Source organism: Echeneis naucrates, chromosome 20 (genome assembly GCF_900963305.1).
Source record: "Echeneis naucrates chromosome 20, fEcheNa1.1, whole genome shotgun sequence".
NCBI classification, from domain to species: domain Eukaryota; kingdom Metazoa; phylum Chordata; class Actinopteri; order Carangiformes; family Echeneidae; genus Echeneis; species Echeneis naucrates.
Genome location: NC_042530.1, coordinates 14432962 through 14459507, shown reverse-complemented (window position 1 = coordinate 14459507; position 26546 = coordinate 14432962). Strand labels below are relative to the sequence as shown.

Below are 26546 nucleotides of genomic sequence, written 5' to 3'. Positions count from 1 at the left end.
TTAAGGCACCTTGTGGTGGCAACATCGCTTCATCACACTGATGAGATGCTGAAAAGACTTGTGCGCACCTTCAGAGCTGCAGCCCTGTTCGCGCTTACCATCTGCATACGTCCCGTGCTCACACTGTCTGCCGAATCGCAATGAATCACAGCTTCATTGGTAACAAGTTCTTTGGTGTTTGTATTAATATGAGAAGGAGAAGGAAGATTTATATTGCTGCTGTCAGTACGGACAGAGGGTTAGGGTTAACCTGAGCTGCTAGCAGACTTTTTATGTCAGATCGCTTGAATGTGCAATCTGCTTTCTGCATCAGGCTTACCAGATGTCATGATCCTCAGTCAGTCCATTTACATGGGGTAGTATCACCTTATATTGTCTACCCTTCTTGGGAACCTGTCAACCTGATGATACATGCTGACCCTTTTTCACCTCAGCTTCTAATGCTTGTGGCCACCCTCAGAAAGGGATCCTGTGGAGTGACTTTTAACAGCCCTTTGAGCATAAGAAGAGACTTTAATGAAGCTTCTGCAGTGAAAAGCTTAATCAACGCAATTGTGAGAGTCTGTGAAACTTTTTGTTCACTTTTGCTTTTCATGGTTGTAGTTGGTCGCAAAAATACTTTACTAATGCAATGGGCAACTTGTCAATCACCTCCATTGCTATAAACCTGATGTCAGGCTGGTGTAAAGTAATGCCGTAAGGTTTTACACACAACACACAGAACACACACAGACTGCAGGAACATGCTGCATTGGCCAGTGAAGTACTTAAATCACTTTCCAGATGAAGTACGGAACAACCATTTCATGTCCATTCACCCATTTTCTTCCACTTATCTGGGGTTTGGGTGGCAGGGGGGTACTTCTACCAGTCTACCAGTTGGCCTCTTACGAGTTGGACATGCCTGGCAACCTTCCACAAAAAGGCATTTGAATCTGTTGCACAAACCACTCCAAATGGCTCCTTTTATGTAAAGGAGCACAGACTCTACTGAAGCAGTTGACACAGGTGGAGCTGAAGGGCCTAGCCAGGAAAAGAGACACCAGGACGCCTTCTTGCAGCCAGATCTGAGAGGGGAGCATCTCGTTTAACTAGTAAATCTGCCCAAAAATCTGTCAAAAGAGAAGGGCATAGGTGTTGGGTGTGTCCCAGATCAGGCAGCAGGAAGAAACAGGGACAGGTCCGAGGGACGTGAAACTTTTCATGTCCTGATGAAAAATGAAACTGCTGGTGTTGCGGCATCATTCCAGATCACAACCAAAAGTAACCCTCTGTACTGGCACAGCCTCTTGTATTGTTTGAGCACAGGGCTGTTCTCACTCCTCAGGCCAACTAAGCCATTCCTCTCTTGTCATTGCTGAACGGGCACATAAACGCTGGGGACTAATGCTAGCAGAAGTGGGGGCATTTTTATGCTGCTTTCACTTAGGATTGGAGCTGTTGCTGACAACACTTGCTGTCATCTTTGGCCGAGTATTTTCAACAAGATGGATGTTTTCCAGAGAGCCGAGTCTGAAGTTATTTATTACCATATTAGAAGTTCAGCCGCGCATGGTAGAACCATCTTCATCCTAAAACAAGCACCATCGATCAAGAATTGTTATATATATTTTGTCCCCTTTTAGACAGTTGAGTAAGGACTAAACTGCAGTTTGAGCAGCAGCTTGTGACGACATGGCAGTGTGGTAAGACACCAAAGGATTTCATTCCAGACCGAACGGGTTTAATCCAGTGTTGGTTTGGTTTTATTTAACCTTAAAAAAATCCACACTTTCTGAAACGAGAGAAAAATCATAAATATATGTGCATTTGAAGTAGAGTTGAGAAAAAAACATTGAAGCAGTCTGAATGCTATTTGTCATTGCAGGAGACATACTATGTTTAGTTACAATGAGCAGTGAAGGGAAAGTTGGAAGATGAGGAGCGGAAAGGCATATAGACTATTCTAGGGGGAGCTCATACAATACAGCACTTCCAGTTAGACAAGACTATAATCATAGAATTATTTTTACGTTTCATACATGTTGTAATCTCTTCTCTGTCTGTACTCCTCCCTGTTCACGTTTCCTGGTAGTAACCAGATTAGTGTCAGCAATGGAGAAGTCTATTTTAAAAGAAGGAGGGAGAAAAGCCTATTTGACTTGACATAATAGTGGCGTTTTGCATTCCTTCCAGTTTTCTTATGTCTTCAACTGCCCACACACATCTATAATTGGAAGTAGATAAATGTGCATTCACTTCAAACAAACCCTAACCTTTTCTCCCTTTACTATAATACCATGAAATACAGATAATGAGACATGTCATAATTTGATTATATTTGGTTGTGTTTATTTTATTCTGTTCCAGGAAGAGAATATGGGTTGTCGCTATTTACTCCATTCATTGATTCATCTTCTACTGCTTTCCGATGCTGGAGCCAATCCCAGCTCACACTGGGTGAGGGCAAGGTGCACGCTGGGCAGGTCGCCGGTCCATCACAGGGCCAACACACAGAGACATACAAAGACCAACAGCCACTCACAGTCACACTCAGACCTGCAGACAATTTAGAGTCACAAATTAAATTAAACGTGGGAGGGAACCGAGGAAGCAAGCACGGTGAGAACATGCAAACTCCGCACAGAAAGGCCCCAGGCTCCAGAATTGAACCCTGGACATTCTTGCTGTGAGGCAACAGTGCTAATCACTATGTAGCTCTGCTGCCAGCTGTTTACTTGACATTCTTTTACTCTGATTGATTGGCATGTCATTTACTTTGGACTGTACTTTGCACTGGCAGCAGCCAGGGCTTGGGGGAATTGCAATCTCAGATGGTCAGTCCTCTCATTCATGTCAGTAATAGCTTGAGGACATTTTCTCACATTTGACACTAATGTCCACTTGGCTTCAAGGATGATCTGATTAGAGTTTGGTCATCAAAGATCAAAGTCAGTGGGATGGCAGAAAACACATCTTTGAGGTCTTGAATGTGATATCTCAAGACCTAAGGCAAAGAAAGGCAAACATAGTTGGCGAAAAATGTTCACTTGGTCTCAGTAATGAAGTGGTTTGAATTTAGTAGACAAAGGTTGAAGATCAAGGTGACCTCACAACTCATAATTCGGCCATATCTCTAATTATGACACAATTTAACCCATTTAAATATTTAATGGGATAAAACAATGAAGTGAGGACATTTTATGTCTTATTTGTCAGGTCAACTTGTCTTTGACATCATTACGTCTTGCAAACAAACTTCTGGTCATTATTCAGTAGTGTAACTCAGGAAGAGGAAATTGTGGTCATATTTCATGCAACTTAGCTGGTAGGTGGAGGCAAAGAACCATGAGGCCATTTTTCCAGTGGAAATTCTGAGCAGATTACCTCTCTCAGCTTGGATCCCTTTTGACTGCAATCAGACTGTGTCACAAGAGAGATGTGCTGCATTCAGCAGCAACTCACACTTTAACGGCACCAAGCACTCCAGCCTCCAGAGGCTTAATCTTGGAGTCATATCAGATAAGTCCTACAAAAGTGATGCTACTAAAGGAGGGAGACTCAGGTCGACGCAAAGAGGAAATACAAACATAAAAATACCCCGGGCCTGGTGTCTAAACCCAAACCTGCTGTAAGTGATTCATCATTCATCTTCTACTTCTCATCTGCGTCTGTGTTGCGGGGGGTGCTGGAGCAAATCCCACCCCACATTGGGCGAGGGCGCGGTACAACCTGGACAGGTTGCCAGTCCATCGCAGGGCCAACACGACTAAGAGCAATTTAGATTCACCAATCAACCCAAACATGATGTCTTTGGACAGTGGGAGGAAACCGGAGTATTCAAAGGAAAGCCATGCAGGCACAGGATGGACATGCAAACAGCGCACAGAAAGGCTCCAGTCCCGGGAATCAAACCCACAACCTTTTTACTGTGAGGGAACAGCGCTAACCACTATGCTGCCATGCTGCCCCAATTGATATTGCAGTTTTTTCCCAATTGCTAAAAACACATCTCTTGAAACCTCCACCTATCTTCTCAAAACCTTAAACACAAATCCAAAAATTCACACTACATTAACAAAACCCCAGACTTCTATCGCAATCAAACAATCACCTCAGAACCATTTATCCTGTGTTCAAAACCAAAGAATGTGTTCAGATCATACACACAGCAAGGAAAGTCAAAGTGATATCCAACATCATGTCTTTGTGTGGTGTCTGGCCCAAGGACTTTATCCACGTCACAGGCAATATTTTCCCTTGCTGAACAACGGGGGGAAAAAAACCCTCTGATGTGCTGAACCCAGCCTTGACAAGACTGCTCAGTTATATTATCACAGGCCTGTTTCCATAGCCTCCAATAAAGTTTCCCTAGTGTGGGGCTGTCAGTCAGACCTTCCACCGCAACACAGAGAAAAACTTCTCCATTGGATTCCGGAAGGCACTGTAAAGGGGAAGGAAAACCTTAATGAAGTGTTGGTTGTTGGTGAACCACTCACGTATCAGGACAGCACGGTGAAAGCTCACATTGTTCCAAACTATGACATATACAGGATGCACTGCTTGTTGATCCAGCTGCTCACGCAGAGCCATGATGTCCTATAGACCACCCAGAAATGTAAGGATGTGTTCTATGTTCTATGGCCCCAGGTTTTCATGATGGTGGAGAACATTTCAGTTACTTATGGCTGCATAAAGGGTGCCATCACGCTAGCCAGGCATTTCCATAATGGCACATCGGCCAGTTATGTTCCTGCCTCTTGGCCTCCTTTTTGCTAGATTGAACTGAACCATGCTTCATCTATGAAAATGTATTCATGGGGCCTTTTCATGGAATCCAGTCCGAACACTTTATAAAAATATGTGAAAGGTTTAGAACATTAAGTGATACCAAAAGACAGACTTATGCAATAGTGTATTTCCAGTATGTTGTACATCAAGACACAATTACCTGTTCTCTTCTCTGTATGTCCTGGCAATGCTGCCCACAGAGAAACTGCTGAAATTGAGTTGGATTCTTTGTCCTGGTTCTTTCATTGTCATCCTATGAACAAAGACGCAGTGCACAATAGTGGCCCGAATTTCATCGGAATTGATTGTTCTAGGTCTTCCTCGGCCTCTTCCTCGTCCCCTTCCTCCTCGTCCACCACCTCTCACATGAACTTTTCCTCCTTTGCCTCTCTGTATGTTTCTCTCCGTTGTAGATGGATGCACATGTGCCACCTGTGCATCCCGAACTGACTTTTGTCCTGCCCAATTGGTCTGATCGCATCAACAGCTGTGTTGGAGTTGTGTCCACATTTTGCTATGAGTGCTCACAATTTTTCTACGCAAGTTTATGAAGGTGTGAAATATATTTAGTGACCGAGAGTGTGTTTAAGGTTTGGCCATAAGAATGTTTGATTTGAAAAATTTGTTTAGGCCACTGAGAATTTGGTTCAGAGAATGAGCTTTACTGTTTTAGCAATTGTAAAAAAACTGTAATAGGATAGAAAAGGGTGATATATGCTGCACATGTACAACTTTTATTTAATCAAGTAATCTCATTAAGATCAAGATCTGTTTCACACATTTACATAAACACAATAAAATAAGACAACATAAAATAACACGGATACAGCATCAGAGATAAACACAAAAAAGACCATCATCACAAAGATTTGAAGTTAAAAGTCAAAATAGCCACTGGGATGAGGCATTGCACTTTAAAATTCCATCATGTCATGCTCTCAGGACAGAGTCATGTTTTTATTCTGATATAAGAAATCTTTTTAAGACTAGTGGAGACCACTTTCTTGCTGAACTCCCAGCTATTCATAAGAATGGGCAATACCGTCGCCAGTACAGTGTTAGCGAAGAATTTTTAAAGTTTCGGTAATACATTCTTGTGTATTACTGGAAAATGTAAAAAGTCACCTTTTTTGAACAAAGGGCACATGAAAGAATAAAAGAGTCTCTCGTCAGCACTACACTTTTAAGATACAGATATTTTTTAAAACAGGAAGATTATAACCTCAATGTAGTTTTAGTTGAGAAGTTAATGAACCCATTAATGTCAATGTCAGGAACTTGCCACCAGAACCTCAAACAAGTCCAGTTGCATTCAAATGATTCATCAAAATGACTTGAATTAGTGGGAGTTAAATTACTGGATATTCAAATAGACACACCTCTCTAAAAAAAACAAGCTTTTAATATTTCAGAATTACCCTGGAAACTGACCAAGAAATGGCCAGTCGTCCGGCCAAACTTCCGAAAGAGCTTTAAGGGTGAAATTACCTCAAAGGGACTGAACTTTCATTTAGTTTCACCATGAAAGTTACACGTGTGTAAAATGCATCAATTAGTTAGATTTACAGTGAAAAGAAGGGACAAAAAGTATGTCTGCTCTACATTACTAAATGATAATGACTAAATTACAGCACTGCAGCACCATTACTGATAAATGGTCGATCACGTGTGCACACGCGCGCGCGCGCACACACAATGTGCTCAAATTTATCAGGGATCGTATAATCACGACATCTCAAGGCTCTCAGCGTCATCTCTGTATAAATCAGTACAACCTGAGCTGCCTTCATTACAGGAGGCAAACAGGATAGTTCTGTTGTGACTGACATAGTTCATTGTTGGAAGGACTAAAGATCGCGTTCATTCAGATACATCTATACCTTTTTAGTATTTGGCTGTGGTGTCACTCCATCTTGAATCCACTTTGGATGCATTTACACTTTTTGTTATTGAATAAATTCACCCAAAGTACACCAAGTGACTCAGGTGTGAATGGAGTGGAAGGTGGGCCACAGTCAGATGTCTTTCATAGCAAGTATACACTTATATTGGCTATAGTAGATAAGTAACTATAAAACAAAGCTGATTAAATGAGGAAATGAATGATTAAAGCCTAAATGGGCCCTGAATAAATGGCGCGCTCATTTTCCAAATTTTCTTCAAACCACATTACTCTTAATCTCTAAAACCACGGGGGAAGATGTCAGTTTTGTTGGCGGCATTATAATATTGTCAGCAGAGTAATGTTTATCTATGTGGCATAATGAGTGAGTGTTACAATGAATAATAATACTGCTGTTTCAAATAGCAGTCTGGACATTGCTGTACTGTGTCACACACATTGTAATGGTACAAGCTTTGTATTTAAACGCTTATGGCCTTGAGACTGATTTCACCCCCCCGGTGAGCTGGTTAAAAGCTTCATTATCCCTATTATCACATGACCCAAGGAAATTTCACAGTCATTGGGCAGGCTCTTATTACACACCCAGGCCACATAGGGTTAATCCACACCAAGGTTACTCTCTGTTCTCATTTACTCTGTAGCTGCTAATGTCATTTCCACTTTGTTTGGTGGAAAGAGAGAAACAGGATTAACTGGCTGAATGGATGAGCCCAAATACCTGTGACCTGTGACACAGTGAGATGTTCCAGTGTCTGTTTTTTGTAATTACTGCCATGCACCTACTGTATAGCATCCTTTCTAAAAGGAAAACCTGGACATGATATTCAGCTCTTCGGGGTTCAGCATGTACATAAAATCAGGTGCCGCAGTAAGACATATATATTATATTATATTTAATCACATATTATTATCTCGAAAGTCACTATTGATATCACTGACTCTCTTTTGCCACTCACACACAACTTTCCCTTCTGCCTTTGCAACCAAATCCTGCGCGTTGCCATATTATTTTTTGTATTTGTGAGGTGGCCAATTTTTCCACCAATAAGAAAGGAGTTGTAGTGTTTCTCTCTGCTTATGAGCACGTTCCATAGAATAGCCCGTTACCGTTCCTTGCTGTGCCAAATGGGCAACAAACATGACAGCAATATTCGGGACCAAGCACGACAGGTAATCACTTATCTTAAGTCTGGTTTTACTTGGCCCATCAACACAATTTAAAAATCAGTATATAGTTTGAAATCAGTGTTTCCAAGACGCCTTCAAACAAATCATCTTAAATCGGTCTCGTGATCTGGTTGCACCAGCGTGTGAGAACGCCACACTTTCTCTGCACAGAAGTTTCACATCGAAACCTGCCAGAGGCTTGAGTCCATCTGTTTCTGCGAGACTTTTCATTTGAAACCGAGCAAAAGGCACCGATTCAGCACTTCACACCATATTTAAGTGGGTCCAACTAATTTTTCTCTTTATCTCTGCTGCGTAAGTTTATCAGTCATAGTCCCATTTAGGGGGGGATACTGCCTTTGAATGAAGAGGCTTACATGGTTGGACCATTTATCTGGAGTGACTGTCCTAGATTGTGAGGGCCCTGGCTGTCCCATAATGGCCTTGAGGCTTTTATTGAGCCCTGCCGTGGAGACTGTGTCTCTGTGGCCTCAATACAACTAAACACCAGTCAAGAGGAAATTTTGGCTGTCAAATAAACTTGGTCCTGATGCAAAATATAAAATACTAGACCCCGTTTTTATAGTAGGATTGCACAATAGTAAATTCTCAATAGTAAATTGGATATCAATCAATATCACAGTTTCACACTTTAGAAATCAATGGTGGAATTAAGGATGTAGCCCCCAACGTCACGTCCCGCAGGTGTGTCAAGAGGGGAAAAAAACACATTTGTGTTGAGGTGCGGAGTCTACATGACCTCCTCTAACTTCAATCTGCAGCCAGCTGAATGATGTCGCTTGCTGATATCGAAGAAGCGTTAACCAAACACAAACCCCCTCCGAAATTTCCCCAAAACATTTTGCCTTCAACGTTTGCATTGTTGACTACAGAAAAGAAAACTACAGTTTGTGAACTTTGTTGCGTGTGTGTAGCAAACCTCACAAGCAGGCCGACACATACAACCGAGCATCTCCACAGGCATCATTAAGAAGTAGACTTAACCATGAAAATAACGCTGTTAACAGTCAATTCTTCTGTGCTCATTTAGAGCCGGAGCTCATTCATTCAACATTCAGCTCGCTATAGGGGGATTTGCACCATCAGACATGATTATATTTGATGAAGAAAACCTGCATTAAGCATTTAATGAACTTACTGGAACAACACTGTGAAATGCCAAGCAGGTTACATTTTACTGCAAAGGTGCTGCCTTCCATTTATGGGAAGTTTCCTACAAGAAAGTTTCCAGTTTACTGGAAAATCAATTAATTGTTAGATTACACTATTAATAAATGATTCAAATCTAATAATAAAGCCTTAGTATGCTAAGTGTAAACAACTAATGCAAATGATATCATTCATGACACCATGCTGACCATCTTATGAAATTAGAATAAAATAATGAAATTAGTTAGGAAGACACAAAACCAATAAGACTAGACTAGATCAGACTAGACTCTAAATATGGCATCTGTCTGTGGTAAAAGGAACGAAACAAGTTCAAGTTTTAAATCTTACAATCTGCCATTAAGTTGATTCAGGGATTAGGAGAATCCATTCATTCATTAATTCATTGGCCTTCTACCAATTATCCATTTCACTGTGGAGAGTGCTGGAGCCATTCCCAGCTCACACTGGGCGAGGACGGAGTCGCCCTGGACAGGTCACCAGTCCATCACAGGTCCAACACACAGAGAAACCACTCGCAGTCACACTCACGATTTAGACTCACTTGTTAACCCAAATGTGATGTCTTTGAATGGTGGGAAGAGGGCCAACACACAGAGACAGACAGAGACCACTCACACTCACAGTCATACCTAAGGACAATTGAGGGTCAACAAATAACCTAACCTAAACGTAGTTGTAGGAAACCGGAGTACTCAGAGGAAACCAATGCAAGCACAGGGAGAACATGCAAACCCCTCACAGAAAGGCCCCGGGCTTGGGAATCGAACCTGTGACCTTCTTGTTGTGAGGAAACAGCACTAACCACTGTGATACCATGGGGAGAGATACCATGTGACACCCTGACTGTTAATGTCCTGTAATGGTCGGCAGGGTCTTCAAGGTGCAAGTCTTTTCAACCATAGCCTCTCTCAGTTGACATCAAATTTGATTGCGTCCATGGTAGAGACCCTTTCTTCTGCTCAAACAGATGATGTCCTCCCCCAAAAGTTAGATCTCAGGTGGGAGATTATTTGGAAAAGTAACAAAACTGACATTTAGGGTTAGCCTCTGACAAATTAAATTGAACTCATGTCTGTTAATAAATTGTGTACTTAGCCCATTATGGGTGTTCACAATCTGTCTTGAAAATAAATAAATAAAAAAGAATTACACTGTCACGAGGCACATGGCTCTGCCTTTGCTCAAAGCAAGGTTGGTGGTATAGATGACATGGCAGCAAACACCGACCGCAAAGCTTCATCCGCACCAATAGTACAGTTCAGTATTGAAACAAGTCAGTTTGGCAACATCTTGTGCAACCTTTGGAAACATTTTTTGACAGGCAGACGCACAACCTTTTTTTAGACACCTGCCCGATTAGGGTTTATCATTCAGGAAAACCGGACAGAGGTGGATGTAACGTCAATTTGTTTAATTATGTAGAACATTCGCTATTCTCTACATGAAAGAGTTTCCTCTCAGTCCTGATTTAATCATTTCGTTTGAAAGCTAAAAAAAAAGGCCAGCAGATAAACTTAAACCTTAACCCTATTTGGCACCCTATCACTGAAGACGAGAACAGACTCAGTGGTAAGATGAACTGAAACTACTCAGATCAGGTTAGAGGGTCCAGTTGGCCGGAGACAGCACGTGAACTGAGACTAGCCAGTTCAAATCTGCATTGCGCCGGTAGACTTAAGTGAATTTTACTAAATATAGTGAGCATAATTGAGACTCTTCACACTAAAATAGCAGTTACTAACAGTTTCATTCACAGGAGACAGTGAGAGAGAGAAGCAGTGGGTTCAGGACGATTCCACCACTCATTTTTGCTACAAGGTTGGGGGGTTAATCTGGCCAAGGATGCCAGGATTTAAATAAAGTGAAAGCAAAAACAAACAAAGCAATCTTAATTAGGGATGTAACGTTGCTGTAGGCAATTTCAAGTTTCACGTCATGGCATCAGAGCTATTGCAGAGAGTTATATTTCTGAAAATAACACAAAAAAAAGACAAATAATTATAAAAATGTATCTATATTTATTTGGAGGTTGAGTCAAAGTTTTTATCTTAGTTCTCCTCTCCCGCTCTACCTCATCTGCCCTCTTCACCAGTCGACCTGAATAAATCACTGTGGCACTGGCTGAGTATGTGGCAGCTCTGTGGGTTTCAGCTCCGGGCCTCAGCACCCACATACTCGCCGAGGGCCGCATGCACACAGGCTTGGACTCACTAGACTGTTTACTCTGACAAGATCTGGTGCATCTGGATGTCAAGCCAGGTGGAAACATTCAGAGCAGGCAAGGGCAAAAGGTTGCTGGTACAAATCCCAGCAGGGGACGCGAGGACCTGTAAATTAAAGATTAGTCCCTCAGAACACTTGAGTGTGAAATTGTCACAGTTGGAAACCCAACTCTGGGCTCAGGAGACACCGGGTCATGGGGCGAAACCTGGAGATAAGCAACTATTATGGTGCTTGTCCTACTGTAGGCCTCTGGTCATGGCAGCTCACTGAGAACATAATGAGCTTTAGGCAGCAGTGCCGATCCAGGCCTGTGGTCAGTGCTTTATCCCTGTAAAATGCATCAGAAAGAAAGCTTTAGGAAACGACCTGCTGACACAACTGCACAGGGGGTTATCATCATATCCTGCAATTACACTGCCAGGCCCCTTTAATTTCAAGGCTTGGAAAATCCACCATAGCTGCAATTTAATGAGCGCAGGCATATCTCCACTGAGCACACGCTTCATACAAATTTCCACCAGCAACTCAAAATCAGATGCTAATTACTGTATGGTCTTTCTTTAGGAAAAACAAAACAAACAAACCCACTTTAAGTGATTCACCGATAGAAGTGCAAAGAGGAACTGGCAATAACTAATTCAGCTTTTAATTTGCCAGAAACTAAGAAAAGAAACGAAGGAAATGAGGCTCAGATGAGAAAGCCACGACTTAGTCATGTTCAAACATGTGAAACCATTGGGTCCATGGGAAAGGACCTCATTAAATCTGCAGCCAGTGGTACAGCAACCCATTTGATGAATCTGATCAATGAGTCCTGTACAAAATAACTTTTCATGTAGGATTTTTCCTGTCGTACAGTTGTTATTTAGCCTGCTTCTGTTCCTTTTATGTAACATTGTTCTCATCTGTCTTAGGCACTGGACATTATTATTAAGCTGCATTATTTTGTCAGTGTTGCAGCAGCAGAAGCTCAGCACATACAGCTGCAGTATGACTCAACTTGAGCCCGGACCTTTTTCATTATTTGTTGAAAGAGAGCAGCTTGTTTTTTTGTTGTTGTTTTTTTTTTTTTTCTTCCTGTCCTGTCTTGCCATGTTGAAGGATAAAGGAAGACAAAACAAAAAGATTCTCATTCAGAAATTGATTATGATTACAAATATGACTACAGTGCGTGGATTTTGCTTTCAGTAGTTGATTTTTAAATTCACATGCTGTAAAAAAAAAAAAAACACTCACCAAATGGGTTACATCACCACCAACTCATACTTTGCTGGTCTAATGAGAGAAAAAAAAAATATTTACATATAGAATAAAAGACAAGATTTCTTTCTCAAGTTATTTTTAGCCATTTTTTACCTTTGTTATTTTATAGGCCATACTCCGGTTTCCTCCCACCATCCAAAGACATGCATGTTTGGGTTAGGTCTGAATGCGAGCGTGAGTGGTTGTTCGTCTCTGTGTGTTTGGCCCTATAATGGACTGGCGACCTATCCAGGGTGTACCCCGCCTCTCGCCCGGAACATTGGCTGGGATTGGCTCCAGCACCCCTGCGATTCTGAAATGGAAAAGCGGTAGAAGATGAATGGATGGATTTTACAGGCCAAGTGCAGATGGGCAGGAAATGGGACAGAGAAAATGGGCATGATGGGCATGATCAAACTAGCCAACTAGTCAACACAACAACAACAAAAATGTTCTTATATCAGTACAGGGTTCCCTCAAGACAGTCTATACTTGAGTAACAAAAAAGGGAACAGAAATTGCTGACATTATCATGACAGTTATTACAGGGATGCATTGTGTTTATGGACAAAAGCAGTTCAATAGAGCTTTTCGAGAGTGACGTAGCTGAACACGGTTGCTAATTATGCTAGTCAGGTGAAGTTGAAAAAGTTAAAAAAAAAAAAAAAGAAAACAACAAACAAAACTTATTTGTAGACCAGAGACCACTTTAACTCATCTATCAGACATTCAGACATGGAGGTCTGATCTGGGAGATCTCAGGGCAGCTGGACATAAATATTACAGGCAGTTGCTTTGATCAGGTGAAGATGTGTGAGCATTGGTGGCTTGGCTGTTACCCGAGAGAGCAGCTCCGCCACAGTTGGACTGCTGTCAAGATAATCGCTCTGGCAAGACTGAGCAATTTTGATCTGAGAGCCGCTGGTGCCACCGTAAGTGCCGCACTGGTGCAGTCTGATGGAGAACAGTAAAGTTCAGCAGATTATTTTAAATAACCAACTCAGCAATTAATCAATTTGTTGTTTGAATCTGACGCCTGATATAAGGTATCTCAATCCCCTCTGCCATTCGGTGTCATTGTTGTCCGAACAAAACACAGATTGTGCAAAAAATAGTACCCAAGAAATGCACCTTGTCGGCCTACATTTGATAAGAACTACTACAATCAGCATTTAAAGGAAGTGATGACTTTTAAAATAAGACAATAGAGATTATTATGCGTTATGGAATACTGCTATGTGAATACTATGGTAGAGTGCGCTGTAACTAGATGGCAATAACAATGATAACAATAAGCAGAAATAGAGTTCAACCTCAGCTCCTTCTTTCAACTCTCTAACTCTGACGGAATAATAAAGCACTTACTGATTCATCTCTCTGTGTCTCTGTGGCTTCTGCTTCTACCAGATTACAATAACAGAGACCGTGCTGTTCCTGGTCCAGTATACATCCAAAGAGTTTGACCGCTCAGAGAAGACGGTGGCCACTGGGGACTGCTGTTACCTCAACCCGCTGGTGCGTAGGACTTTCCGCTTCCTAGGTAAGTGTAATTACTGCAAACCGGGACAGTACTCTCACTGGTCTGCCTATTTGGACTGACTGTTGAGTTTTGCTGCAGGCCTTTTGTGAACAGGCTTAACCACAACCACCCACCAAGCTCCCACCAACTAATGAGAAGTGGAGGTTTTTCCAGACTGGTTTCTTCATTTAGTCCAAAAACCTGCGGTCTAGGCTTTTTGTTTGACTTTACTTGCCTTTTGTGGAACTTTCAACTACACCGCCTGATCTCCCCTGAACAGAACAGGCTTATTTACTGTTCTGATCACTAATCCTATTTCGAATCAACTCTATAGTGTCACTGCTGTCTCAGCTTTATTCTGGCTCCCCCAATGTCACTGATGCTGCTAAGTTTGTGATGATTTCTAAGACCTTAGTGTTTATACTTCTTCTTCTAGCACCACAACAGGTATACCTCTGCATATACATCTGTTATATTAATGATTAACTCATCTGGATGCACACAGACTGATGCACAGGTGTGTGGGCTGGGTGATTTTATCATTTCATTTGCAATTGTAGTTTTAGATGATTCACTCATAACACAAATTGACTTTCTCTTTAACTTCCACTGCTGGTGCACTTCTTGGGCTCCCAGAGTTCGTCCTTAACCTGATGTGAGTCGCACATCTGGAGTGATGAGCAGCCAGGGCCGCCATCTTAGATTGCTATTTCTGGCAGCTCCACTTGAACAAAAAACTCAATCGGAATTAGTGAGATACGAAAAAAGAAATAAGAACTTTTTACACTGTGACAGTTAAACCTCCAAGGGTACATTTTTTCCAAATAAATTCTTTGAGGTTTGTTTGTTTTTTGTTTTTTTTTTCTAAGAATCATGAATCGAATTTGGTGCGAAGAAATCAGATATCTTATTGTAAAGCCATAATGCCCGGGTTAAATAGGTAATCCCAGTGTGTCCAGTTCAGGGGTTCTGTTGAAGGTGTCCCTCCTCTGAGTACATGTTTCACCTGATGGCCACACACACCCATTCTCCTTAAAGATCCCAGTGGACATAAATTTCACAAGATGTCGATAAACAATTTCTCGCGTGTGCACGCATCTTCCTGCACATCTGTGTGGTCGCACAAACAGTGTAGTTGCAAACACACGCGCACAAATGCATTCCAGCAGGTAAGAGCAAAAGACACACAAAAGGAGACTCAGTCTGTCAAACGCACACACATTGCAGCACAACGCTGGCCTCTCCTTGTCCTCCCTCCCCTCTGCTTAAGTGAGAGCAGCAGATAAAGCTGCAGAAGAGGATTATTACCTAGATCCCTGAGGGGGAATCCACTTGGTGGCCTGGCTTTACCCTCGCATTTACTCATCCAACATGCCATTCATGCTGCTCGTTAATTTTAACAGGACTCATATTCCTGACTAAATCTCCTTCCATTCCTCAGAGACTGGAATTACTTGTTATGTATTATACACTTGTACAGTGTTATATCTGGATAAGGCTTACGTGTTAATGTTAATTGATGTCAGTTTCTAAGTAGTACAGTGTAATGACTTTTCATGAAAGTCATCTTTTTCCTGCAAAGCCGAGGGAAGAGGACAGACAGTTGCAGTTGCTGGGTTTTCTTTGTACTGTTGTGTTTCTTTCATTGAGGAAATATGTGGAAATCTAATCTTTCAAAATCAAAAGAAGCAGGACTGTTTTGCTTTTTGTTTTTTTCTTCAACTGCTTAAATCCGCGTTTGTAGTCCTGTCCACTGAAGAAAAATAGTTTCAACCAGGGTAAACTTTAAATCTATTTTTCATGTGTTGTTCAGTGTGCCAACAAGGCTGAACCGGACTACAGAGGTGGCTTTAAGGGATAGCAGAGTAATAAGTATGGCATCTATTTACTTTAAAAAACAATTTTATGATGATTATTCAGTGACCAGTGCTGCTGCTGAGTTATTAAACAGGTCTGTTAACAAGAAATATCTTTTGCAGTTAAAACAAAAAAAAAAGTCCCACTTCTTTTGATTTTGAAAGATTAGATTTCCGCATATTTCCTCAATGAAAGTGTCCTGCTGAAGAAACACAATGATACAAAGGAAACCCAGGAATGGCAAATGTCTGTCATCATCTGGCTTGCGAGGAAAAGCCGACTTTCATGAAAAGTCGCAGCACTGCACTCTTTGAAACTGACGTCGATTAACATTAACACAAGCCTGGGTACGCCTAATTGTAGAGCAACCCCAGGGAAGACCAAGAATATGCTGGAATGACCATACATCCTCTTCTGCTTTGGAATGTCTTAGGATCATCCAGGAAGAGCTAGGGGATATATATGAAGGCGACAGCAGCATTACCACAGTTCTTAGTTTCAGGTTCACTTCTTAAAAAAGTGGTTCAGGCAAAATAGTTTTTAACATAACCTAATGTTTTGCTAATGGACGTTCCGTGACCAGTTAATTTTTGTTGCATTGATGGTGCAAATCTGAACAACGATTTCAGAGAGTGAAATGAGTTAACTGAGAGGTGTGATGTACAAAACTACGGAGATAAGACTTTGCAGCAGATTCTTCCTGCTGATGCAGCACCTTTCCCATGTGTGGCATTTCTTTTGACTCCAGAGTTTGGGGTGTGCATGCAGCGTTTCAGAGATGGATGCATTTGTCTTTTTAATGTGAGGGGAGGGGATGCAAAGAAGTGCCTCTGCCCTTTAACTACATACTCCCAGCTAAGTGGAGTAAACTGTGTAAGAGGAGCAGCATTCCCATCTCTTTACTGACGTCGGCTAATGGGTCTATGGTGAGCTGTCAGCGCCTCTTTACAGCATGAGCAACAGCAGTTATCCCAAATTACAAAGCACTATCTAACGTACACAATCTGGAAATCCAATTACATACATTGTTTTTGCCTGTGTATTTTATAGTGCATTTGAGCCATGGTTGTTGATAACTACCTCTGGCAGCCTTGTTGGCACACTGAACAACACATGAATTAATCTAGGAGAGACTCTGAGCTGGGCTGTACCGAGAGTTCAGCTCTCCTTGTACTACAGAGCTGAGTGCTGATGTTCGCCTCCCTGAGACTTGGAGCCGGGGCCTTCTGAGTCGATTGGACTATGTAGCGGGATTTCTGTATATGTGGGATCGGAGTGCATTATTTAAAAGGTCTGAGAGCCAAAGGGTCATTCAGAACTGCAGTAACAAGCCTGGTCTATTGGCAGAGCAACACGGATCGGTCTGCTTCCCTGGTAGAGCTGGGGACTGATGGAATGTTTGTCAATGCAAATGGAGGAATTCATTAGGAACCTGTTCGTTTTGTCAGAGCGGATTTCCAAAGGCGAAAAGTTTAAGGCTTGAGATACATAGATAGACTAACTTAAGGTGTCTCATGTTTGGATATTAAACATATCAGTCTGGTAGGGAGGTAGATTTAATATATTGTTTTACTTATCTCTACATGTTTCTCAAAAATCGGCGGTGCGCCTTATATATGAATTCTTGTTGTGCTTACTGACCTCGAACCAATTTTATGTGGTACACTGCCCTCAAAAATCTGGCAAAATGGTTTAGTGCGACTTTGGTAAGCGACGAAGCCGCCCCCCTTGATGGATTGTCGGAGCATTCCCAGCTGACACAGGGAGTTGTATTACGTTGGTTCTTGGTTTGACACGGGTTGCAACGTCAGACAACGTTAGATAACTAATTATGTAGTGCTGGAAACCAACCATCATCCAACATTTAGTCAATGTTACCTCACTATAATTAGACGTCAAGCCAACATTAGGTTTTTAACGTAAACCCAATTTTCAAATCCATATCATAATCCAATTATAATCAAATGTTGGGAGACAACGTTGTTCCAACGTCACACTAACTTCAGGTGTTTGCTATTGCTGGCAACGATAAAACCAAACAGAGAACAGTAGGCAGTACGCTTACCTCTGCCACTTTTTGTAATACTGGTACATACTGTGCTTCACCTTATTTATGTATTATCACGCGCCATATAACAAGGCGCTCCTTATGAATGTATATAAAATAGACCCGTTCATTGATATTGCGCCTTATTGCAAAATACGGTATTTAAATCTGTTGTCAAGTAAGGAAACTAGCTGATGAGTAGGTATAAATTTGGGGACAATCATCCCTGTTCCCCTCATTTTGTTTGCTTCAGACTTTTCCTGTGGCGTTGCATTCAATACTCTCCTGGCTGAATTGCAGCAGTTGGGCCAACCCTCTAAATGCCAATATCTCTGACTGACTGAGTGATCAAGTCACAACATTTAACCGGCTGTCGGTCATGATTCTTGTAAATATATTGGTGCAAACGCGCCATCGTAATATCGTGCTTTTGGTGGGCTTTTGACTCTTTTGGTAGTTAATAAACAACTGGATGAGCCAGAATTTTCTTCAGTTAAATAAGGGGAAAAACTGAGGTTATTCTGTTTGGAAAAAAAGAGAGGAGGGTCGGTATTAGTAAATATTGCGAGTCTCAATCTCTAAAACCACAGACCAAGTTTGTAACTGTGATGTATTAATTGACCCAGATCAGACTTTCAACAGCCACATCAAAGCTGTCGCCAAGACAGCTATTTAAGAGCTCAAAAACTACAGAATTAAAAATTTTGTCACCCAAAAAGACCAGGAGAAGTTCATCCACACGTTCATCTCCATTAGACTATATTACTGTAATGGTCCTCTAACTGGACTCCCCAAAAGGAGTATTAAACAGCTGCAGCTCTGAACACTGCTGCCAGTTTTAGCTCTGCTTAGAGCTCAGAGCACATTACACCAGTTTTAAAATCTTTACACTGGTGTTGTGTAATATCAATGATTATAAAACTGATTATTGATATCTAAAACTATTTCCTATGAGTAGTACATTTTGGGGCACCACACTGTTACCAGGGATCAATGTCCAAATTAGCAAAATCAATATCAAGTGTCAAAAGGTTTAACAGAAGGAGTAAATCCGAGCACTGGCTGTTATAAATTCACCAATTGTCACAATTCTAACCACAACAATCACAAACAACGACGGTTTGACAGATAACAGAATTTATTTACAGCAATAATTATTCAAAATAACATCACTCTGGATAAATGGCTGTTGTAGTTTGATTATTCAATGAGACACATCAGCTACTAATCTACAACAGATAACAGACATGTAAGAAGAATGGGTTAGCAATATGGATAGCCTTAGCGATGGTGATAGCTATAGCGGTAACAATAGTAACATCATATGCAGCAATAGTAATCAATAGCGACAGCAATGACAATCACAATAGCACAGCAACAGCAACCGCAGTGTGTGTGTGAGAGCAGTAAAAATGGCCGGAGAGTCACGTGAGTGACGTCTGCAATGGCCAAGATGGCGACGGAGTGACGTCGGCTGCACACTCGTTGGAGCCAAGATGGCGGCTGGTTGCCATGTGTGAATGTGTGTGAGGGGAACAAAAAGAACGAGAAAGAAATCGCGGACGACGTCACCACAGTTGATTCAGGTATGACTAGTGAAGGTGATCACGTGGCACGAGGTCTGTAGCACCAATCACTTTTGCAATTTATTGAATTTAGGGGAAAGAAAATTAAAAGCAAACAGATAAACTGAATCCCCAAATAAACAAAAGACATGCACCAGAATGCACCTTTGATATGTTTAGAGAATATAAACGAAGTAGGACTCTTAGGTTCATGGACTCTCATCAGCTAGTCCAGACCAGAGTCCTGGCTAAATATGGAGAAGCAACATTTAGCTTTTATGCTGCAAACAAGCAGAACAAACTGCCAGTGGAGGTTACATCAGCACCAAATGTTGATACCTTTAAATCAAGTTGAAAGCATTTCTTTTTTCCTGTGCTCATGTATAAAATCTGCACTGTACTTCTCTTAACATATCCAGACAACTGCATATTCTTTTATTCATTTTAATTCATTCATTTTATAATTGTATGACTTTAAGTTTATGCATGTGCATATGCTGTTATTACTTTTCTCTGTATGTTCTCTGGATGTATGTAAAGCAAACTGTATTACCTTTGTGTATAGATGCACTGTATAAATAAACTTGCCTTGCCTTTATAGCTTCTTTGTATTCTACAAAGCACCTTGGGGCAAAAATTGAATTTTTCAACAAACCTCAAAACTTATATAAGAGAGTCACCATTACTGCCCTTTCACTGTGTAGACCCAGTTCAGTGAGTAGCATTCAGGCAGACATAAATTATCATCTTGGGACATAAATGGAGTTGAAGAACAGCAAATTTTTGTGTATTTTGAACATGTGATTTTGTCAGATGAATGTAAAATCAGGACTTTAGCAGCAGCAGGGCAGCAGCTTGGAAGGCAGCATGTAGTCGTAATGGGCCGTGTGTCAGTAACAAATTCTGACTTGTTCCAGTGTCTGACAACAGACAAAAAACTTTCTGCTGTATTTACAATACTGTACACGAGTGACATTATCTGATTGCAAATTGTGCTCATGTCTGGGAACACCCCATTTCAATGATGTCCTCAATCACAGACCAAAACAGCCAGAGACGTATAGCAGTTTGTTTTATTTTAATATTCTAATCAACTACCCATTCCGCATCAGCTGTGTTTTCCGTCGCCATATATTTAAATGCTAATACAAAAGAATAAACCGCAAACTTGCCCACTCAAGCAGCACACAACCACTTCATTACACAGTTGCATCTGAGACTCACTTGCAGTGAATGAGACAGTCCCAAATGGGACCACGGCCCAAGACTTCTTCAGCTTGAAGTCTCTTGTCTGCCTCTAATGCATCATATAGCCGGTGGGTGTTTCCCAAATAAAAGAAAAGCACTGTGGAAGAATGGCCAAAAATCTGAGCCAGCAGAAGATGCATTATATACTGAATTGAGTGACAAACTCGCAGAGGATGACGCATCACATTCAAACAGATGGGGAAGCAGACGGGGAAAATGAACAGCTGTGTTGTACGTGAAGCTTTCATGAGGTTTGTTCATGTCTCCGAGCCCTGTGCTTCCCACAGCCGACGGATGCGATCTGTAGCCTGAGAGCATGCGATTAACTTCAAACTCGCAAACTAGTCATGAACAAATCTCTGAAAGTGTGTAGTGGATTTGCATGAGCGATATGCTCTGGGATTTAGTAAAAGGTTAGTTTAGTCATATAATTATGATGATTCTTATTTTTGTGTCTTTAGCGGTTTTGACCACAGATCTGGATGCAGTGAGGAGAGCTTCCTTTCACCCAGAATGCCATGGCCTGCGGCTTTCATGCAAAAGCTGAATAGTGTCAAAACAGCTGCTCCGAGTCCTCTTTTCGTCTTCTTATACTCTCTTTCTGTCTCTTTGCTATTGTCCAGGGCCCCACTCCACACACGTGACATTTCCACGTACGTGGCTGAATATGTGCATTCATGCAAGTCAGTATATGTATTTGTACGTACATGCCTGGTGCCTGAGCTTACATCTGCTAGAGAGTGGCACGGCGCCGTGTGCGCCCGGCCGTCTTGCTCGCTCTGCTCCCCCTCCCACTCTTGGCCCGGCCTTGCTTTTGCATAATGACTCACGGGGCCGTGCTGTTTGAGAAAGATTAAATTTAGAACACAGCCGAGGGGTCGCGGTGCTCTCACACGCTCAACTTCAGCTGTTATTTTTTTATGTTTTATTTTACCTTCATGCATTTTATGTCTTTTCTTGTTGAAATGTAAATGGGGGACATTCACACATGGCCCCTCTTTCAAGGGTTATGTAAAAAGAAATCCACGTAATGTAATTTTTTAAAAGGATGTGAGGCTATCCCCTGGGGAGCAGAACGGTTTTGTCTCGAGTGCACCAACAATTTTTGTTAACACCAACACCAACCTCTCAGAACACCCCAAGCTTTCAGAAACTACACAATCAGATAAGATCACATTCGGATGGCAGGAAGTTTGTTTATGTTGGTGTGGACGGATGAATTAGAAATGCTAATCAAAGAAGCTGCACACTCAACCCACCAATTTTTTGGCCCTGTGGACAAGTGTCCTTACTGGTCAGCAGAAAGACAATGAGCCTGCATGTGAGCTGCGGACGTATGTCCACAGAGGGGTCGTGCTCCACCTCATCATCCACTTACAGCTTCAGGGGTGGATGCTTCCACACCAACTGTTGTTGTCATGAGCAGATATGAAATTCAAAAAAATCAGGCTCGCTTATAAAACGTCTGCTGAAGCTGCTGTGCTGTCGAACCTGTCAAGAGAAGCGCTGGTCTCTTTATTTGGAGGGGGTCCCAGATGCTGCATCGATCATTCAACACTGGGTGTGCCTTTTCAGACTCTTATCTCTCTTATTTATTTAACCCATTTTGAGTGTCTCGCAGGGTGAAACTCTTTCATAATTGGAATTTATAAGTGTGCATAAAAGTAAGGAGGCAGCTGAAGCATGATTTCCGCGTGATTCACCAGAGAGCCCATTGTGCATAAATAGATAGATAGATATTTATTGTCCTTTTCAGGATATGTGTTTCTACAGATCAGTCCGCATTAAAGGCATATTGTTGCTGACATTTGCGTACACGCAACACTCTGTGCAACCAGGAGACAGGCAGCTCCACTCACGGCTATGTTTTTTTACCCAGAGCTCTCCTCGACCCTCAGCCACAGCACAGAGCTGCCCTGCCTTCTTGCCTCTCTCCCACCTCTCAGCATTAACGTTTTATAATCTATGTCACCCTCCTCTGTCAGGAGGAGCGGTGTCTCCAGAGACTGCAGTGTTACTTGTTAAACTGTTTGTGGCTGCGCTGCCGAATGCAGCACAGCTCTTCCCTGCCCCCCCCCACCTCCCCTCTGGTTGGGAGCGACCTCCCTCCCAGCATTGCTCTGCACCACCAGCACTTTTTGAACATGATCTCAAAAATTGTCTCTCACAATTATAATTCTCAGCCACCTTTCATCATTGTTGCTCACTTCTCCTGCATTAAACTCAAAATTGGGCTTTTCTGTGTCTATTTGTTCCAAGCAAACTACACGCAATAATCACAAGACTTCCTATGCTAGAACTTCACATCGCAAATGACATTTAGGTGGAGGGGATGTGTAGGAATGGGTGGCCAAGCTCAACACTAAACTGGGCGCTTGGGGCAAAATTTTTAAACATGGTGTCAACAAGCTCAATTAGCATTATGGGCTCTGTTCTTGGTGCCTGATAAATTAAATAATTAGATTCCCTGTTCGTTTTTGCTCCATAAAAGTTCTCTCATACATCTACTAACTCAAGGAAACATAATGAGAGAACTAGAAAGAGAGGGCGGTCCTGCTTTTGTGATAGCAGCAGGAAATATTCAGAAGTGTGGTTAAATCTCGTGCATTTACGAGCAGGAGAAAAGTCTGTCACATCCAGGAGCAGAAACGCTCTTTAAAGGTCTGTTAAGCCTGCAGCCAAATTACTGCACAGAAAATATCCATTAATACTGCCAAGGTAAAAGTCCTGCACTAAATATTTGTCTGCTTTACGTTTGCATCACTTTTACAATGTATCCAAAGTTCTATTGTGAATGAATCAGGATCACGAGCAACAAACACGTCATGCTTCTCTTTACTTACACACAGAGCTTTAGTCGCATTTGAATAAAGCTCTAGAAATAATGGATTGATCAGTTAAATGTTGTGTCGTCAGCATCAGATGGTATCATGAACAGCACTTCTTCCAAATGTCCCCTGTCTGTCTTCGCTTGTGACTAGCTTGTCTTCCAGAGCTGTACGGATGATAACTGAGACATTTTGCTGCTTCCCGTGTTTGTCTTTGCACTTCCCTCATTTTTTCCAGAGCAAAACAATTGCGCGCCAATTCATTTATATCATTATAGTGGAAGGATAAGCGCTGTAATCATGTCTGTAGGCAAAGCTTATCAAAAAGCCTAAATTGTGAATGGTAAAATAGCTGTACTCACAAATGTACAACTCTAAGGAAAATGAACGGTGAACAATTGGAAAAAATTGCCACAGGCAGCATTTGCGTGTGTTCATCCTTTTGCTTATTATTGGGAATGAATAATAATTAGTTTAAATAATAACTAATGGAAACAGTCAAATTATTACTGTCACAATGTATTGTTCATCGTGACAAAATTGAATCTCACCAATCTCTCCATGAACTTCTCAGTTCAGCAAGAAGAAAAGGAAATTACATTATACCAACTTAAAAAAATTGGCCCGCCACACTAAGAGCAAATATTTTGCAACATGCATGTATTTCATATTCAGGCTCACCTCATGTTGTACGTAATAACATTCAATGCAAACTCCTGTGCAACTTCTGGCAGCTTCTAATTTCATTGAAGTTTTAAACTAAAAGACCCATAAAATACTTACAGGCTTGTGATGCCAATTTTAAGACAGATTTCCTTTTTAATATATTTTTTTTATATATATTGTTTAACCTAGTTTGAAAAAAACATGTTTGCTTGCTCAGTCTGTTGCAAAGGCTGGTGGATCTTTTTTTTGGCAAGCTGCTCAGAATGGAAACAGGAGCTGTAAAGGCAGAATAAATTTCCTTATTTGTGACCATTTTCAATAAATGATCAGTTGTACAGAAAGTGATCGACCAGTTGGGTAAAGGTTGAATCCTGTCAGTGCTTAGTGGTAATAAAAGAGTGTGATATTGAATGAGTCTTGTAAGAAGAGGAAACGTGATTAATCATTAAAACCGACAATGGAAACTACAGAAACATGGTAATTTTTTTATTTCCTGGGAATTTCAGGAGGCACAGAGCAAATAGTCAGTCTAATTTCAATTAAAATTGAAGTTAGGTCCACCGACACGTCAATCAATCATTTTAAGTATTGATGGTGGTTGAAAGTTGCATTTGAAATGCCAGACAGGCTGTCAGACCCTTCTGCCTCCACAACAGGCTTCCAGACGAATTAAAAGAGAATTGGAAACCCACTAGAAAAGAAAAAGTTGGCACAGACAAGAGAAATGGGGCATGACACAGGAGGAAATACCCAAGATACACTTCAGCCCCCTCAGGATGGGTGATGAGACAGAACTTTCAGCACTGCCACATCCCACATGTCTGGGTAAGACACACGCCTCTGTGTGGACTCACTGGCTACACCACATGTTCAACCACACCCCGCTCTGATTTTTTTTACAGCTGCGACGAGAGACTGTCACCCCTGGTGTTCTAAACAGGAGAATGTTAAAACAAAAACAAAAAACAAAACAAAACAGGGAAATCCAAGGGTTAAAAATGTATTCACACCCAACTCCCGCCTGAAAACAAATTATTATCACTGCTATGACCCCCCCCCCAACTACATATATGAATAATTAAGGTTGCACTGCCGATGGAAAGCCTCCAAATTCAACTACTGCCTTCTGAATTCACACTGACATTATCGTCTAGCCCTGTGACAATACGCTCAGTAATATCACCATTGTCAAATGGGAGCAGTTCTCAGGTTCTCTACCTGTGACTTTTGCGTGTCAAAGTGTTTGTGTGCACTGGAGGGAGTCTGGGAAAGTGTGATAACTTTGAGGCTCCCCGAGTTGTGCATCATGCTGCAGCATTGTTGAGATGCTGGCAATGGATCAAAGGCAGCGGTGCATTGCTCCAACCCTGCTCACTCACAAGCACACATACACACACAGATATACACTAAAACAGCAAGATTACGTTAACCCTCTAAGCATGTCTTCTCAGGCTGCAGCACATATACATATATATTTCATACACATGCACATGCGTGGCTAAACAGTAGCGCCGTAGCAGATCACAGCAGTGTCTGAAGCTGGCCAAGTGAGTAAGATTTATTCCCTAATAAGCAATATTTTGTTGCCTCTCTGTATGTTTCCTAAGCCAACCGAGATGAAAGAGGAGTTGAGGGCTAGTAAGTGGTCCATAAAACACAGCCCACGCTTGCACGTTTGTGTGGGGGCGAAATTGGGCCAGCGATGAGCTACGCTTGGCGAGTGAGTCACAATGCGTTTGACAAAATCCACTTGACACTTGTTAAGAAATGGGCCTGTCAGCATCTGGAGCCTCACGCCGCACCCCTGCATGAGGAGGAGGACACTGACAACAAGAACTTGCACATGAAAAGGAAGAGAAAGACGTAGCCTCGCTCCAGTGGCCGTGACACCTCGCCGTCTAAATTCATAAATCTTCTCTCAGCTTTCAAAGACGCAGGGCGAACTGAATTAGTTTGACAGTGGCTGGAAAAGCTGCAGTTATTTCCCCAGCAAATGATGCATCCTGGAAGTGTCTATGTGTATGTGAGCTGAACTCGCCTCTGAGTGTGCATAAGGGAGTTGTCTGATCACGCACCTGTTTGGTAATTCAGTGTGACAGAGGGCTGGGCTCTCACAGGAGGGAAGCAATTATTTCTGTTAAAGCCCCTCTATCGCTGAGACGTAAAACCTGGCTGGTTTTGTTAAAAGCAGATTGAATTCATGGATGCTGGCACCTAGGTGACTGTTACACATAACCCTTGGGTGAGAGCCCATGGTGTGTGTGTGTGTGTTTGGTTTGGGCAAGCAGCAGGGGTTTGTGTTCCTGTTCCTGAG

At 41.8% G+C, this 26546-nt stretch overlaps 1 protein-coding gene across 1 annotated transcript in view; it reads left to right on the top strand.

Moving 5' to 3' along the window:
* Positions 1-26546, top strand: part of plppr5b (phospholipid phosphatase related 5b) — a 71006-nt gene that overhangs the window by 13732 nt on the left and 30728 nt on the right. Inside the window, exon 2 of the mRNA XM_029529393.1 lies at positions 13910-14042. Within this exon, the coding sequence (XP_029385253.1) occupies positions 13910-14042 (133 nt within the window). The remainder of the gene's footprint in view (positions 1-13909; positions 14043-26546) is intronic.